Below are 16,629 nucleotides of genomic sequence, written 5' to 3'. Positions count from 1 at the left end.
AGAGCTTAAGTCCATTATGGTAGGTAGCATGGCGGCAGGCAGGCAGGCAGGCAGGCAGTGCTGGAGAGGTAGCTGAACACTCTACACCCAGATGGGCAGACAGCAGGAGCAGAGTACCACACTGGGCCTGGCTTCATCATCTGAGACCTGAAAACCCACCCCCAGTGACACACTTCTTTCAACAAAGCCACACCTACTTCCACAAGGCCATACCTCCTAACAGTGCCACTCCCTGTGGGGCTATTAAGGCCATTTTCATTTAAACCACCAGACCACTGTATGTTTGTCTGGAAGAACACAGTGGCCTCCATTAGCTTCAGAGCAGGACTCAGAAGCAGTCCAGGTGTGTGGGGCCAGCAGAACCGAGACACCAGACAAAACCTTGGCAAGGTAGAGTAAATTCAGAAACCCGGTACTCTCATACCTGAGGACAAAAGGAGTTTCATTTACCCCCGACCAACTTCCTGTCCTGGAACAAGTGACCAGTCACCTCATGGAGAGGACTGTGACAATCAGTCACAGGAGTGCGGCGCCTGAAGCCCCTTCACATGCAGATGAGGCATCCCTGACACCTCAGACCAAGTCGATAGAAAGCATCTGCCTTTAGACCCCAACCCACCCCAAAATGTATATAAGACCCTGTCCCCAAGGAATAAAATTAACACATAATTCATCAAGGAATGCCTGAGAGCCTGTATTTTTTTAATGACTTGATCTACAGATGCACATTTTAATTAGTAAGCAAAGAATGTACTTGCTGCTGAATGAGATTTAAGAGACAAGACCCAATTATTAAGAAAGTTTAAAACTAGTTTGGGATGTGACCTTTATTGAACTTATCCACCAGAGTGGAAATCATGTCTGTACAAAACCAAGTGTTTGTTACTAGAACTTCTGCATCATGATTAAAATCCAAACAGGTTTTAAAAACAGTCAACTCAACCAAAACCCACTACTTCAGAATCAATAGCTTCTTTGAAGCCACAGTAACACTTACATAGTTAAGACTTGCAGAAATTTGGTTGGTTGGAAGGCCAATTAAGCCTCCAACTTGCTCAAATAGAATTACAAAAAGGCAAAATTGTGTTTTTCACAGCGATACAGTCCACTGGAATCACCAACACTGGACAGCTGTTAAGAATATTTAGAGTCCCGAGATAATTAGGAATCCAGGCATCCTTAAACAGTCTTGTTATTCTTCCTTCCCAGGCAGCGATTTGTGGCTGTGTGGGATGACACCACCACCAGCTATGGTAGCCTTGATCAGAGAATCCAATTCTTCATCTCCACGTATAGTAAGTTGCAAGTGACGAGTTAGCTAATAGCTTTACCTTTAAGTCTTCCGATGCATTTCCTGCTAACTCAAGTACCTCTGCTGTGAGGATCTCCAGGATGGCTTCACTCTACACAGCAGTGGTCGTGCCCACAGGTCCATGGCTGGTTGTCCTAGATTTCAGGTGTCAATGAATATGGCCCCACAGGGGTCTGCAAGCCTGCTCGCTGTGAGTGGGAAACCACCTTTGTCTTGGCCTATCTGGAGTCCTTTCCAGCCTTACCGCCAGCCATCTTGGACTGTGCCGAAGATCGGACATGCAAGGAAGAGAGGAGAGCAGGCGGACACTCAGCAAAATCCTAGTGTGCCCACTCCTCCGTCGTACCACGATTCAAACTGCACCTGAGAGCCTCTGTCTTATAGAGCTGTAACACTCTGGGGAAGAGAATTCTCTCCTGAAGCTCACTGGAAGCTGCTCAATCACTTCCCTTTCAGTGGCCCCCAACCTTCGTGCTGCACTGACTCCGGAGGAGCAACAGCCGCCACAGATAGTGTCCGGTACACAGACACAGACCAGCACAGGTCTACTAAAAAGAAAAGGAAGTACAAAGAAAGCCAGGCACAGACATGAAGACAACACACACCTCCCAGCACTGGAGAGGTTAAGACAGACAGGTCAGGAGTTCAAGGTCAAGGCAAGGGGGAGTCTAGCAAGAGCTTTATGGAACCCTGCTTCAATAAGGCAAAACAAGATGTGGCAAAAGCAAATGAAGGCCTTCTGGAAGAAAAAGGGCAGGTCAAGAATCAACCTTTTTCTCTGTTCCAAGAATCATTACAAACCAAAGATCACCATGGTCTGTTAGTTGGTGAGCTCCAAGGACCCTTTGAGAGATGTGGACCAACCCTGCATAGGTGACAAGCTACCCTGTGAAGAGAAGAATGCCCAGGTAAAGGATCACAAGAAGGATGTGCTGCCCACAAGCACAGAGAAGCCCGATGCAGCTGAGACCTGCCCAACTGAGTGTCTCCCTTTGTGATTTCTTTATTGTTTCTACTTCCTTTAGATCCTGGATGGTTTTGTTCAATTCTTTCACCTGTTTGGATGTGTTTTCCTGTAATTCTTTAAGGGATTTTTGTGTTTCCTCTATAAGGGCTTCTACCTGTTTACCTGTGTTCTCCTGTAATTCTTTAAGGGAGTGATTTATATCCTTCTTATAGTCCTCCATCATCATCATGAGAAGTAACTTTAGGCCCATATCTTGCTTTTCTGGTGTGATGGAACTGTGGCTCTCAAGGTGAGATCGCCACGGGTTCGTAGTAGGCTCCAAGTCCAACGATAGTACTCTTATAAAGAGAAGGACGGGACATGGTGGCACGGACCTGTAAAGCCAGCTTCTTGGGAGGCTGAGACAGGAATTCAAGGGCTGTCAGGGCTACAGAATAAGTTCAAGGCCGGTTTGAGCAACCCTGTCTCAAAACAAGAAAACAAGAGAGACCTGGAGATAACAGCAGCTCAGCTGGGGTGAGAGCATCTACTACATACTAAATAAAAAGAGACCTGGAGATCCAGCTCAGCTCGGGTGACAGTATCCACTACATACTAAATAAAGAGAGACCTGGAGATCCAGCTCAGCCATGGGGAGGGCATCTACTACATACTAAATAAAAAGACACCTGGAGATCCAGCTCAGCTCGGGTGACAGTATCCACTACATACTAAATAAAGAGACCTGAAGAGACCTGGAGATCCAGCTCAGCTGGGGTGAGAGCACTACGAGGGGTGTCTGAGACAGAGACACAGAAGGCTGAGAGGGTTGTGAGAGTTGAGGCTGAATGTTGCAGAGGATACAGCAAGCTGAGAAAGAGGGGCAGAATGGAGTCTCTTCGAGAGGCCAAACCTCATTGGACATTTGACTTTGAACTTCTGGAAGCTATCAGGTGCTGTGTTTGTGGGGATTTGTGACAGCAGCCCTAGAAAGCCAGGGCGTCTTCCCCCTCCCCATCCCCCCATCTCATCCTTTACCCTACATTCCCTCACAGGTCACAGGTCACGTGTGCAGGTCAGAGCATCAGGGAGCCTGGTAGTGGTCACGCTGCTACATGGCTAATTGCCTACCTCCCACCAGGTGTTCCTGGGCCTTTCCTAACCACTTATAAAGAAATAGGCAGTGTTTCAGGGTTGGTCAGGCACCAAGGGGTGAGACATAAAGACTGACAGCTTGCTATTTCCTTCACAGAGTTATAAAAGGAAACAGGTTTTTTTTTTTTTTCCTTTTGCCTAATGGCCAAGGCTTTGTAAAAATGAAATCTAAGCTAATCCAATATATCCACTTACTTATTTAAGCCTCAATCAATATTTCTCATTTGCTCCCTCTTAGAAACCCAGACACGATAATGTAGGAAATGCAATTTAAATCAATAAACAAAGAGCCCAAAGAGGCAGAGACCAAACCTGATATAATTTAATGAAGGAAAGGACTCAGCCATTCCCAGAAAATAACTCACAGCCACACTCACTGCCAAGACTCAAAGAAAAAACTTTATTTACAATAGAGAATTTTATTTGAAACATGCATTTTTTTAAAAAAAAAAAAAAATCAAACCAGCAAATGTGGATCAATTATACACTCCTTAAGGCAAGAGTCCCGATGCAGGCTGCATATGTTCACGTCACATCAGATGCTGCTCGCCAAAGAGCAAGGCCAAGGCCAAGGTCAGCAATTTGTAGTCTATTAGAGAATCTGACAGTCTCCCTGATACAGGAACTCCGAGGTCAACTTGCTATGAATTATACTAGAAAATGCAAACGGATAGCAAGGAATCCTGGTAGGTCTCGGCACTGCATACGGTCAAACCAACCTTATTTAGAAAGAGGACACAGTAGTGCATACGGCAGTGACAGGAGAACCTGTTCACGGAATCGGAAGGACAAACAGTGTGCCGACGGTCGTATTGCACGCAACGGCCAAGTCCAAGCGCTTGGTCCAGAGTTAGCTTTTCCCCATCTTGGCAATCAGTTCGTCACAAATCTTGGTGAGTTCTTCTATCTCTTTATTCTGAAAATGAAAGACAAGAGAGATGTTCTTGGTGTTTGAAATTGAGCCAGTTACAGGGCTGGGGCGATGACTCAGTCAGCAAAGCCCATGTGTTGCAAGCTGGAGGATTTGAATTCAGTTCCCAGAATCCATTCTTTTCTTTCTTTTTTTAAAAACCAAGCCAGCTATGGTAGTACACACCTGCAAGCCCAGTATGGGAGGGAGGCAGACAGAGGGGGTCCTTGGCCAGCCTAGTCTCCTTATCAAGCTCTAGGACAATGACTGACCCTGTCTCAAAAGTCATCAAAGAAACTGGTCAACTACAAAGGGACCATGAGGGAGGGGAATAGCAGGGTGCAGACGTCTCTCACAGGTTGAAGGCACATCTCCATGGCTAAAGACACCACTCATTTTGGACACAGGTCTCGGGGGACTTGAGGTGATCTAACTTGAAAGCCTCTGACCTGCTAGTCTAGCTTCCATAGCACCAGAAAGTGCTATGCCAGGGGAAGGGGAGGGGGGGGAACTGTAGTCAGGATGTAATATAAGAGAGAATAAAAAAAGAAAAGAAAGTGCTATGCCAGGGGAAGGGGAGCGAGGGGGAACTGTAGTTGGGATATAAGAGAGAATATAAAAGAAAAGGAAGTGCTATGCAAGTCACCAAGAGAGGGAAGCAATCCATAGTTCTATTCATCTGTGACACCTATGATCACAATGTCCAGCTTAACAAAATGTCCCTAAAGGTGCACTAGTGGCACTCATGCCTTGATGGCCACCAACAGTTCTCGGTCTGTTCCTAGGAGGGAAATCCTGCCTGGCACTGAAAACCTCACAGTTACCCAGGACTAGTGAGGTACGGACCTTAGAGAGGCCCTACTAGCGACACTTTATTAAAGCAGCACATTTCTCACTGCCTTCTAAAACTTAACCCTTACAACGGCAAAAGTGGCTCTCGCCCAAAGAAGCTTCTCTTTGTGATAAAGGGAGACCATTACAGAAGACCACAACGGTCATAACACAGATGTTGTGAGAAGCCCAGCCTCGGTGATATGTCTACAGCATAACTCCTGCAACCCAAGGCTCTGGGACCATTGCAGTAGAGAGGGTGGAAGATTCCCAGAGTCAGTGGACAAGGAAATCTGTCGCATAATTGGGTCTCCTAGAAATGACAGGGGGGCTACACTCTCAATACCTCATCAATATGACCGACTAAACCAAGACTCAAGCAATGACAGTATCAGTTAAACATCTTAACACGAAAGGGGACATTTCAACAGGCTAGCCCACCCTTGGACAAACATCCTTAGAAGAATTAGCTTCTCCCAGGAATGAGACTCCTGTTGGTTACTCAAAACACAGTGGTAGGCCTGAAATAATATATGCACAAGCAACAAATATATAAATATAAATACATACCAAAAAGGTTAAAATTTTTTTTTAAAAAAAGAAAGCCAGCCAGCCAGCCAGCCAGCCGTGGTGGCACATGTCTGTTTGAGGCTAGCCTGATCTACATTCTGAGTTCCAGGCCACCAGGGCCACAGTGAGACCCTGCTTCAACAACAGCAGTTACTTCTACTATCACCAGTTAATCAGTAGCAACACTTGTAGGGGAGTCCACCCAGTCTCTTGGTCTCTCCTAAAGCTATCTACAGTAAAGTAAACAACTAGAAGCAAACCAAGTTTACATCCTAGCTATGGCTGGGTGAGGGTGAGCGAGCTACACAGCTACTCTGAACCTTGGGCTCCCTATCTTTGAAATGCAGGTGAGAATGTAATAAGGTAAGAAACGTGCAGTCCTGTAAACACAAAAACACAGGGAGCAGAGCACAGCGGAGGGCTAGCTAGTATAGTCCCTGGGCTAAGTTCCATGGCTCTTACCTTTCTTTCCTGACAATGGCCCTGAGTTTAGAGACATGCTAGCGCTGTTTAGAAGATGCCCAGTAGGTGGCGCAGTAAAAGGTGCAGACAGCGATGGAGAGGGGTTCCTCTCGCACAGAAGCTATTCTTTGTTCATCCCTGAAACCCACTTAAGGGCGGCTACACACATGCAGCACAGGCAAATGGGTGGCCGTTCCTGTCCTGTAGGACGGGGATCCATCTGGGCGACGTCCAGCAGATGTGGCTCGACTCTCTGATGGCTGAGACGCCAGGAGCCCAAGGCTGCTCTTGTTCATGCACAAGTGGCCAGCAGCCCTTCCTGAGCACAGAGCGCCAGCATCTCATGTACATCTTCAGCTAGTTTCCCTTTGAGACGTGGGGGAAGGTTGGCTTCCATCAATCCCTTTCCTGGAAGCTCCTGCACCATGTCTCAGCTCAGTCCATGGCTGTCCCTGGGTTAGGACTCCAGCACTCCACACCACAGTGCCCACAGAACAGGAAACTGTGCCTTCATGGGGGTGGGGGTGGCCGGGTGAGGAACCACTGTCTGCCAACAGCCTGACCATGCCTACGTCCTGCCTAAGCATACTCTGAGGCTCCACCCCTCACAGGTGCTAAAAATCTCTGACCACTAATCCTAGTTATTCTCACCACCACTACTGCCCCCTGCTGGCCACAAATGCTAATCTTATTTTTTTTTTTAAAGAATTATTTATGTATTATATGTAAGAACACTGTAGCTGTCTTCAGACACAACAGAAGAGGGCATTAGATCTCATTATGGATGGTTGTTAGCCACCATGTGGTTGCTGGGATTTGAACTCAGGACCTTCAGAAGAGCAGTTAGTGCTCTTGACCACTGAGCCATCTCTCCAGCTCCACAAATGCTAATCTTTATTTTGCTGTGACTACACACATGCCAATCACAGAGCTAAGGCCATCCAGGATGCTACTCCTTTAAAAGAAGCCACTGTTAACCCATTTTTAGTGAGGAAACAGAGGCTTGGAGAGGTTAAGTGCTATGTGCAAGAGTACAGCCAGTCAAATAGGAACAGATGTCTCCGGCCTAGAACACAAATTCCAGGTGTGCCTGCAACCACTCAGCTTCAGTCTCATGTCTACTAATGTGCAGCGACTCACGGTGGAAGCCCCACAGACCCATCGGAGATCCATCCCTAGAGTTAACCCCAGCACCATCGGCCACCACTGGGCAAGTAGCTCCATCTCGGAGCCCAGCATCTCTCGTGGACCTGCCCTTGTGAATGCCACATTTGTGATACATCATACTTTCCTCCAGGGCTGAACACCACGATCAGTTCGTTCCTCTGGAAGCTTAGTTAGAGAGGGAATTATCTTGGCAGATAGATTTTGATCTTTGCTATTATCCAAGGCCTTGTGACCCAATTTGTTTGCATCCGTGTATTTCATCTACCGGAAAACACAGCATCACCTTCATTTGCTGCTCTGATTGGGCCAAGGACCTTGGAAATATACATCCTGGCTCCTCCTTCAGGAACTAACACCATATGGTGATTTAAACACATGTCTGATGGAATCTAGATCATGGAAACACTGACAACTGCCCCACACATACAATGACTAGGAAATGTGGTCTTTATTTTAATGGAACATTCCACTTCTATAAAAATATACATAGCCCCAACAGCAAACCCATAACAGTACTCAGTAATTATCAATGAATGAACAAATGCTTGGCTTTGCAGCCCTGTGTCTTGTCTCTATGGTGACTGCTTTGAACAATCAGCAGAGTCCAGAAATCATTTGCATCTACAGTAGTCGCCATATGGCATTGGTCTGCCCTTCTCGTTCTAAAACAGTTCTTGCGGTCAACTGACCAGCAGCCGTTACCTTTGTTTATCCTGGAAGAACAGGGCTAAATGATTCTCCAGAGTTGTTTTTGGAAGCGGGGTGGGGTTGGTATCACACTTGACATCTGGGAAATCCTCTTATCTAAAATATTTTCAGGGCTAAAGGGGACTGAGGAAACAAGACGGAGGACGAGGCTCAGCAGGGCCATACGATTGGTAGAGTGTACGAGCGTCTGACCAGCTTCACTGCCAGGCTTTCTCTGATAGCACCTAGCAGAGGGAGTCAACACCCACAGGGCAAAGGGGAGTGGTACTCAGCCTAGACACCCAGCTCTCTATGGACCACAGGGAACTGGGTTGTTTCTGGGATGGCAGAGGTCTTCACTGGGCATCCAGGGACACGGTGGGTAAGTAGTAGGGTAAGTGGCACACTGGAAATCAGGAAACCTAGGCACAGACTGAGTGACCTTTGGAGGGTATCTGAATGTGCCTGGCTTTGCCATCGCTGGTCTGTCAGGGGACTGGTGGGTACCCCACCCACTCTCCAGTAAGAATGAGAGTTGAAAAGGTTCAAGGACAACATCTGGCACGTTCGAAGTTGTGATGGTTTATATATGTCCGGCCAAGCGAGTGGCACGATTAGAAGGTGTGGCCCTATTGGAGTAGGTGTGGCCCTGTTGGAGTAGGTGTGGCCCTGTTGGAGTAGGTGTGGCCCTGTTGGAGTAGGTGTGTCACTGTGGGGGTGGGCTTTAAGACCCTCATCCTAGCTGCCTAGAAGCCAGTATTCTGCTAGCAGCCTTCAGATGAAGATGTAGAACTCTCAGCTCCTCTTGCACCATGCCTACCTGGATGGTGCCATGCTCCCACCTTGATGATAATGGACTGAACCTCTGAACTTGCAAGCCAGCCCCAATTAAATGTTGTGCTTATAAGAGTTGCCTTGGTCATGGTGTCTGTTCACAGCAGTAAAACCTTAACTAAGACAAGTAGTGTCTAACAGATATCTGACAAATGATGTAGAGGAATGAAAAGCAGGCTGCTATTCCAGGATAAACAGAGAGGAAAACAAAAACAAAAAGGCAAAACCGGATCTAACGTCAGTACGGTCACCAGGCATGAGCGTACACAGAAGCTACTCTGGCTCTGCTCCAGAGACCCCCTTCCAGCCCACCGGGCTCCATTACCCTCCAGAGAGAGGCCTCACAGTCATGGGTGTCCAACCCCCACCCTCTCACCTTCTGCTCCAGCGTTCTTTCTAGAGCATCCACTCGAAGCTGCTCCTTCCGCAGGCTAGCCTGGTAGGCTGCTTGCTCCTGCTGGGCCTTGCCTCGAACCTGGGCAATCTCTGCATTGGCTCTGTTGGAACAAGCAGCATGGTGGTTGGCTACAGGGATACCTCCCTCTTCCTATCTCTGAATGGGGACACAGGCCTGGATGTGGCCCCACTAACTAGACCCTGAACACAGGAACCCTAAGAACCCCACCCCCGATATTATAATACAGTCCTTCACTTCTCTCAGTGGGTGGTGGCTGAGCACCATCTTAGCCCAAGTCATAAAGATCTGCCACGCTTTGCAAGCCAACGTCAGAGAGCCACTGGTGCTCCTGGCTGTGCTGAGCGGTGAGTTACCTGTCCAGTTTCTCTTCTGCGTGCACCTTCAGGGCCTGGTACCTCTGTTCCTCTTTCTTCACTCGGGATAGGTACTCCTGCGCACATTTCTTCAACACCTCTTCATTCTGTCATGACAGGGCCACAAAAAGAAGCACTGAGGGGCTCAACCGAGCATCCAGCACCGACAACTGACTCCTTAGCTCCTGATCACAATGGCTCAAGATGGACTTCCTGAACTCTTGCCCCACAACTGGCACACACCCTTTCCCCTCCTCTCAGAAACTGCCACTGCCTCTTCAAGCCCCACCTGGACTCTGGCTCCACAGACACACCTTTCGAAAACCTTCCAGGACCTCCTTCATCTTCTCGTATCTCCTGAAGAGGTCAGCCAGAGACTTTTCCACAGAGTTCAGGTCAGCCAGGGCCTGCTCCTTCTCCAGGACCAGCTGCTGCACGGTTTGGTGGGAGATGGATTTCTCTCTCTGCTCGTCCTCTGGCAGGAGAGACAGGCGTCAGACGATGGAGCCCAATCAATTCAAACCAGATCTACAGGGGGCCAGCCTGGGCCTGGAGTACAACTCAAGGGTTTCCTTGGAATGAACCCACGAGCCTTCCCTCCCAGGTGGTTCCAAAGAGACAACACTCACGGACCTGATACCATAGACAAAGGGCCATGATGTATCAAGTTGGGGAGATGTCAACCTTTAACTGGATCAATGCAGCCCTTGCATATCTACACTGGAGACCCTGCGGGTCTACATATCCTTCTCTAAGCAGATTCACACTGGGTCAAAAATAAAAAAAAATTACGACTCTATTTTCTGGGAAGATGAGATTAAAGGGTGTCGTGGCCAGGGCCCTCGGGGTGATGGGTGATTCTTCTGAAATGGTATCAACATAGATTAGTCACTAGTAGTTTCTTTATCCCTAAAACATCCTCGAAATTCTGTTCACAACAGCACTGACTTCTTGGTTGTAGAAAGTACCACACTCCAGGCAAACTGCAAAGTTCATTTCTCAGTAAGGCAATGCAGTTCCATTTGGGCTTAGTTTAGAATGCTGGTACTAGCCAGAGCAATAGCTCTGCTCTCGCCCATGTCTCGGACCTCTCCCATTCCACACTGAACTCAGATGTCTGCACTATGGGACAAGCTGTCTCTAACACACATACAGCCCTCCAGGTCCCATGCACCACCCTCAGGATGGTTGCTAGTAGAGTAGCCGAGGGAACCTTGCCTCTCCTGGTGACAGTGGATTAAATGACATCTAGCTTCTATCTCTAGGACCAAGAGCTCCTGGGGTAAGTACACAGCCTAGCAGATCTTTGTCACTCCCAGGTCACATGGGAGGGTGCTATCTATTGCTCAGGACTGGCTTAGAGCCGGTTACTTTGAGGAACTTCACATCTGGGACTTCTAACAACAGAGATAGCAATGGCAGCTGCCAGCCTCAACCGCAAGGGGAGTCTCTGCTCACCCTGCCTGCAGAGACCTCCTCTTATACTGAGAATAAAATCCAGGCTGCACCCCACACACTTGCTCCAGCCCTGCCAGCTCCTGCCCCAGTGCTCAGGAGCCCTCGGAAATACTCAAGTTATGTGTCTCTGTTCCCCCATCAATTCCTCTCCATCCGTCGTGTGTGTGTGTGTGTGTGTGTGTCTGTGTGTGCGTGCGTGTGTGTGTGTGTGTGTGTGTGTGTGTGTGTGCGCATGCACATGAACATGTAGTTGGGCCACTTGTGGGTTCTGGTTCTGCTACACTCCAACTCTCCCCACCCCAGGCCTGGGACTCAGGCTTCCTGCTGCCATGCAGGTCCTATGATGGTAATTTTGCCAGGTTGACCAGATGGAGAAATGTGTAGATTAGGGCAGCGTATACTGGGTGTGCCTGTGAGGGCATCTTCAGGACAGTTAGGTCAGGAGGACTGTGACCTTGTAAACTAGCTCATATTATGATGGTGTTACTGAGAGGTGGCAGAGAGGAGGAGGTGGGAGTTGGCCGGAAGAAGTAGGTCACTGGGCCCAAGTCCTTCAGGACTTATCTTGCCCTAGCTTCTTCCTGTATTTCTTTTCTCTGCTTCCTGCCTGTCAAACTATGAACTGCGTGCCCTCACCACCATGGTGGACGGATTGTTCTGGAACTGTTAGGCAAACAACAACTCTTCCCCTCGGTTGAGTCTGTCAGGTGTTTGGAGAAGGCAATGACAAAAGTAACCAGGCTGCTCTCCCCAGGGGCTGGCTGTGGGTCAGTCTGGTTCACTTCTCTGTTCTGGGCACACAACCCCCCTCCATACCAGTGGTCCTGCCACAGGATCCACGCGCTGCATGAACAAAGGTGGCCCCGCAGTGACCTGTCCCCATCTTACAGAAGGCGAAAGAGCGTTTGAACAGGCACGTCATTTGTTCCCTAAGGGAACAGCACAGTCCAGGTTCAGCCCAGACTCAGTCTCAAAGACAAAGGCCCAGCCACGACCAAACTCTTCCGAAGCCTCCTGAGATGGACAGTCCCCACTCGGAGCAGCCAGAGATTTTGATTTGGGTTATTTTTTCCTTCTGTTTTCTGATAGAGAACCCTCTTGCTGTGTCTTAAGTTCAGCACATTATTATTGCTGTGTGGCACAGTGGGGGGGTCACAGCCTGAATTTTACTCCAAGCCTGACAGAGATATGTGGGAAACCTTGATATTTTGTGGTCCCAAGGCCTTGTCAGCTGAGAGCGTGCGTTAGAGCCAGCTGGAGGGCCACTCAAACAGACATGGCTTTCTCCTCCTTTTTGACTCAGCAGGTCAGGGTGGGGAATCTACACAGGTAACACGCTCCCTGGAGATTCAGATAGAGCTGACCCAGGGCCCTGCCTGGAAAACCACCGGCCTAGGAGATGCCTACTGTCCCTCCACCCTGCCTCTATGATCCCAGGGTTCTTAGTATTCTCAGGAGCATCCAGAAGCCACCAAGGGCAGTGGCTCTGGAGTCTGACAGGCCAGCTTGGAATTCCAACTCTGATACTTCTCTGCTGTGTTCTTAAACTCACTGTGTCTCCTCACCAGAACCAGGGGATGGCAGTGACCATAACATTTGGAGAGGTTAAAAAAAAGAGAGAATGAATACAAAGCTCTTGGCACTCGGGGATAGCCTGGAATCCGACCCGTTCTCAACAGCATCACTGCCCATCGACGCTCTTAACATCGCCCCTGACCCAGCGGGACAGCGTCACAGTGACTTATGAAGTGCGGCCTTTTAAACAGAGAGCTTTTTAATACAAGCAATCTACTTGCTCTACCCACACTCCTAAAGAAGAGGGCACTGGCAAGTTCCACTAGATGTTATTGACCGAACTTTAGCCATTTCCTTTGTTCCCAGCATGCCGTACAGTGTACATTCTGGGCTGATCTGTGGTCACGTATACCTTTCACCAGACAGGCTGAAGGAGCCATTTATCAAACAGAGTTCCATCTGATTTCCTGCATCTAAGATGTCGCCTAGCCCAAGCTTTCCTCTTGTCACTTTTAAAAATAGAATTGCCCAGTTCCCAGGAGAGCCAGGCAATGGCAAGTCTGCACAAATCTTACTCGTGACCAACATAGCTGGGCTCTTAAAGTCAGGAAATCAACCCCAGCCCCCAGACAGGACACTCGGGACTCGCAACCGATGGGGCTTTCTGGTGTTTGCAGGCAAACCACTATTACATCGGATGGGGAAAGCAGCAAGCACAAAGGCAAAAATAACCAAAGCCAGAAAACCAATACACAAGCATGGGGCTGCAATGCGCAGGTGTCGGACTGTGCGGGGGGGGGGGGGGGGGGCGGTTACTTACCAGGCTTGCCTGTTTGTTTTGCAAGCAAAGGGCAAGGAGCAACAGAAAAATGGAAGCAAAACAGAGAATCAGGGCAGTTGTTAGAAAAGCAGAAACAAACAAACAAACAAAAATTGCAACAATCTGGAATGCAGAAAGCACAGGGGTTCCTTCCTGTCCTGCATTCCAAGGAGCCCACCATACTACTGAGCTTTGAAAAGGCACACTTTCTTCCAAGTAGCTGTTGAGTAGGGAGGAGGAGGTGTGGCACACCTGAAAGCTATTCGAGAGGAAGAGCACGGGTCATAGGAACCAGGCTCTCCCTCAAAACACATTCACGCTGGTCCTAAGCTGCCAGGCTCTCAGGCCCACCTTCTCCTTGCTGGGCAGGTGGACTGAAACTGGGATGGAGACGTGGAATCCAGATAAGGCCCATGGGCTTGTTTCTACATGTAAAGAGACGCAATTTCCTACGAGGCAGGCGGGTCCACCCACCTTCCCTGGGCGGTCATGTCACAGGTTGTCAACACGGAACATGAAATGTCTAGTGGCCTCCATAGCAACGGACATACAGTTTTTCTGGGTTAGAAAAGCTTTGGAAAAGCGGATGAGAAAGAGGCTGGTGAGTAAGGCTTGTGCCCATGCACACAGTAGGGATGTTATCCAAGTGAAGATGCACTCAGCTAGGGATGCTGTAGGAGTCTCCCTGAGCCATCCTGGGGGTTCTCTTGTGCACAGAAAACTGTTCAGAGTCCAAGTAAGAAATGCAGCATGCCTCTGATACCCACCCCTCTTGACTGTCCAAGGTTAAATGTTCCAGCTGCTGTCAGCTGCAATTTCTCTCAGAAGCAGGAATCAGCAACGGGTACCTTCTGTGTCACCATAAGAGCAGGTTCCCCTGAGAGGGCAGCTGAGAGCCCACCACGGGGAACTCTTGCTTCTCTGAACATCCCTAGCTGTGTGCTACAAGCTGGCTGTGTCAGCCTTCCCTCAGACCTTTCTCCCTCAACACCACACTAGCATCTGCCAGTATCATATCCCAAGACACAGGAGGTAACCCTTTCCACACTGAGAGGAGCCTGTTTCCTCTCCAGTTCTTTTGCCAGCTCTTAGAATTCACAGCATGTTGAAGTTTTTATCTCATCCATAAGCTTGTGCATTTGGCTCCGATGTGATGCATCTTCCACAGGATCAATGTGGCTGAACCACCAGTCCTCAGTCACATAGGCACAATTAACGCTCCTAAGAGGGCCAGCCATTCAACCATTGGCCCTCCTGTTATTGCAAAGGCCACTGAGCCTTTGGGTAAGCTACAGACGGGTGGGACTCAAAAAGCCAAACATTTGCTACAGGGCTCTGCAGGCTTGTGCAGATCTAGGCTCAGCACATAAACTTGTATGTTTACCCCACAAATCCCTAGGCGGGAAAAATCATTTTTAAAACTGATTATCATGAACCTAAGCAAATAAACAGATAGCTAGATGTAAATCAATCAACATGAAGACCAATTCCCCAAGACTATACAAACCCGGTCTTGGAATATCTCCAAGACTGTTTCTCATTATAGAGAAGGAGGATGGGGAAGGAGAGATGGAAGGATAGATAGTAACAAGAGGAAGGGAGGAAGAGAGGAAAGAAGAGAGGGAGGCAGGGAGGGAGGGAAGGAGGAAAGGAGGAAGGAAAGATAAAGGGAGAGAGGAAAGTATCGAGGGAGGGAGGGAGGATGGAAGAAAGGTACACACGTCATTGTGTGTCATTTGCTAATATAGGGCCATCTTTCATTGTAGGCCTACGCAATCTCTCAGCTCTGGCTGTCAGGGATGCAGTGTTCTGATGGCCGTGTCACAGGGTCTGCCAGCCACAAGAGGAAGGGTATTGGGTAGGGAGTTGCCACAGGTTCCATCCTGGCCCTAAATCCATGTGTTGAGGCTGTATGAGTATTTAATCATTGACTCTAAACTAAATTGGGGTTTAGGAGTTTTAATTCTACGTTTCCTGCAAGCAAAATCCAAAGCTCTCACACAACCTACTGGCCAGACTCAGACTCCTTCCCAACATGGTGGCTCACCCGGTTGGGTAAATGGGCACCGTGGAGATGCTGGGGAATTGTGAAGTACCTTCTCCTGGCTATCCTCAGCCACAAGTGCGGCTGCGCTGGTCTCTGCCGAGGAACGCTCTGCTCACAGAGGAACTGGCTCTGAGCCTTGTGGCTTAACTCCCCCCCCGAGCACTCCAGTCATGACACCCACCGATCATCTGTGCGATGGTCTTCTCGTATTCGGCCACGATTTTCCTGGAAGAAGGGCAAAGGCACACTCAGCTACAGTAACAGGACGGTGTTAAATCTCTGTCCCACAGCGGGACAGTGTAACCGGGGAACAGCAGCACAAATCCGGCTGGTCAGAGTTGGGCTCATACCCTCTGCACTCATCCCTGAGCTCATCACTAGGTTCCTTCTCCTGGCATAAAGCCCTCGGTCCAGCACTGTACACAGCAAGTACCGGCCTGCTGTCTACTATGTGAACCAATGGGCCAGAGCGCCCCCCGGTGGCTGAAGCACCCACATCTCACTGCTCTCATGCGCTCAGCACTTTCTAGCTGGCTCAAGGGCATGGTACTCAACGTGCATAGACAATTTCCCCCCTGATCTCGGCTCTCATTCCAAGGGTAGCCCAGGGTGTATGTTTACTTCCTCCTCCTACTTCTACAGCCCAGAATCTGATTCTCAAGGTCAAATTCAATCATTTCCCTCTCTGGGAAGCCTTTCTGATTGCTCTCGTAGTCCCCTAACATTCTCTCTGTATCTTCTTCCAAAGCCTCCGAAAACAGGAGCTAGTCTCCTCTGATGGAGGGGATGGTCTGCAAAGTCTTAGGCTACTTCTTGTCCCCTTGCATTTTTAATGATTTATTCATTACTTTTATTTTATGTGCATTGGTGTTTCCCCTGAATGTATATTTGCATGAGGGTTTTGGATCCCCTGGAATTGGAGTTTCAGACAGTTGTGAACTGCCATATAGGTGCTGGGAATTGAAACAGCACCTATATTCCAGGTCCTTTGGAAGAGCAGCCAGTGCTCTTAAGTCCTGGGCTACCACACACACACACACACACACACACACACACACACACACACACACAGTAAAATTAAATTTGGGGAGTGGGTGTATAAAACAGTGTCTCACCATGTAACCTTGACTGACCTAGAACTCCT

At 48.7% G+C, this 16,629-nt stretch overlaps 1 protein-coding gene and 1 pseudogene across 1 annotated transcript in view; both read right to left on the bottom strand.

The window, feature by feature from the left end:
- Positions 1–1,115: 1,115 nt before the first annotated feature.
- LOC110326330 lies at positions 1,116–1,566 on the bottom strand (annotated as a pseudogene).
- Positions 1,567–3,864: 2,298 nt separating this feature from the next.
- Tacc2 (transforming acidic coiled-coil containing protein 2) overlaps positions 3,865–16,629 on the bottom strand; it is a 208,097-nt gene continuing 195,332 nt past the window's right edge. The window contains exons 18-23 of the mRNA XM_029535953.1: positions 15,836–15,929; positions 15,667–15,732; positions 9,960–10,120; positions 9,646–9,752; positions 9,251–9,371; positions 3,865–4,329 (exon numbers count right to left, since the gene is read on the bottom strand). Coding sequence (XP_029391813.1) covers positions 4,264–4,329; positions 9,251–9,371; positions 9,646–9,752; positions 9,960–10,120; positions 15,667–15,732; positions 15,836–15,929 — 615 coding nt within the window. The 3' untranslated portion in view covers positions 3,865–4,263. The remainder of the gene's footprint in view (positions 4,330–9,250; positions 9,372–9,645; positions 9,753–9,959; positions 10,121–15,666; positions 15,733–15,835; positions 15,930–16,629) is intronic.

This window comes from Mus pahari, chromosome 1, assembly GCF_900095145.1.
Source record: "Mus pahari chromosome 1, PAHARI_EIJ_v1.1, whole genome shotgun sequence".
Taxonomy (NCBI): Eukaryota; Metazoa; Chordata; class Mammalia; order Rodentia; family Muridae; genus Mus; species Mus pahari.
Note: the sequence above shows the minus strand (reverse complement) of the source record. Positions and strands in the feature narration are given on the sequence as shown.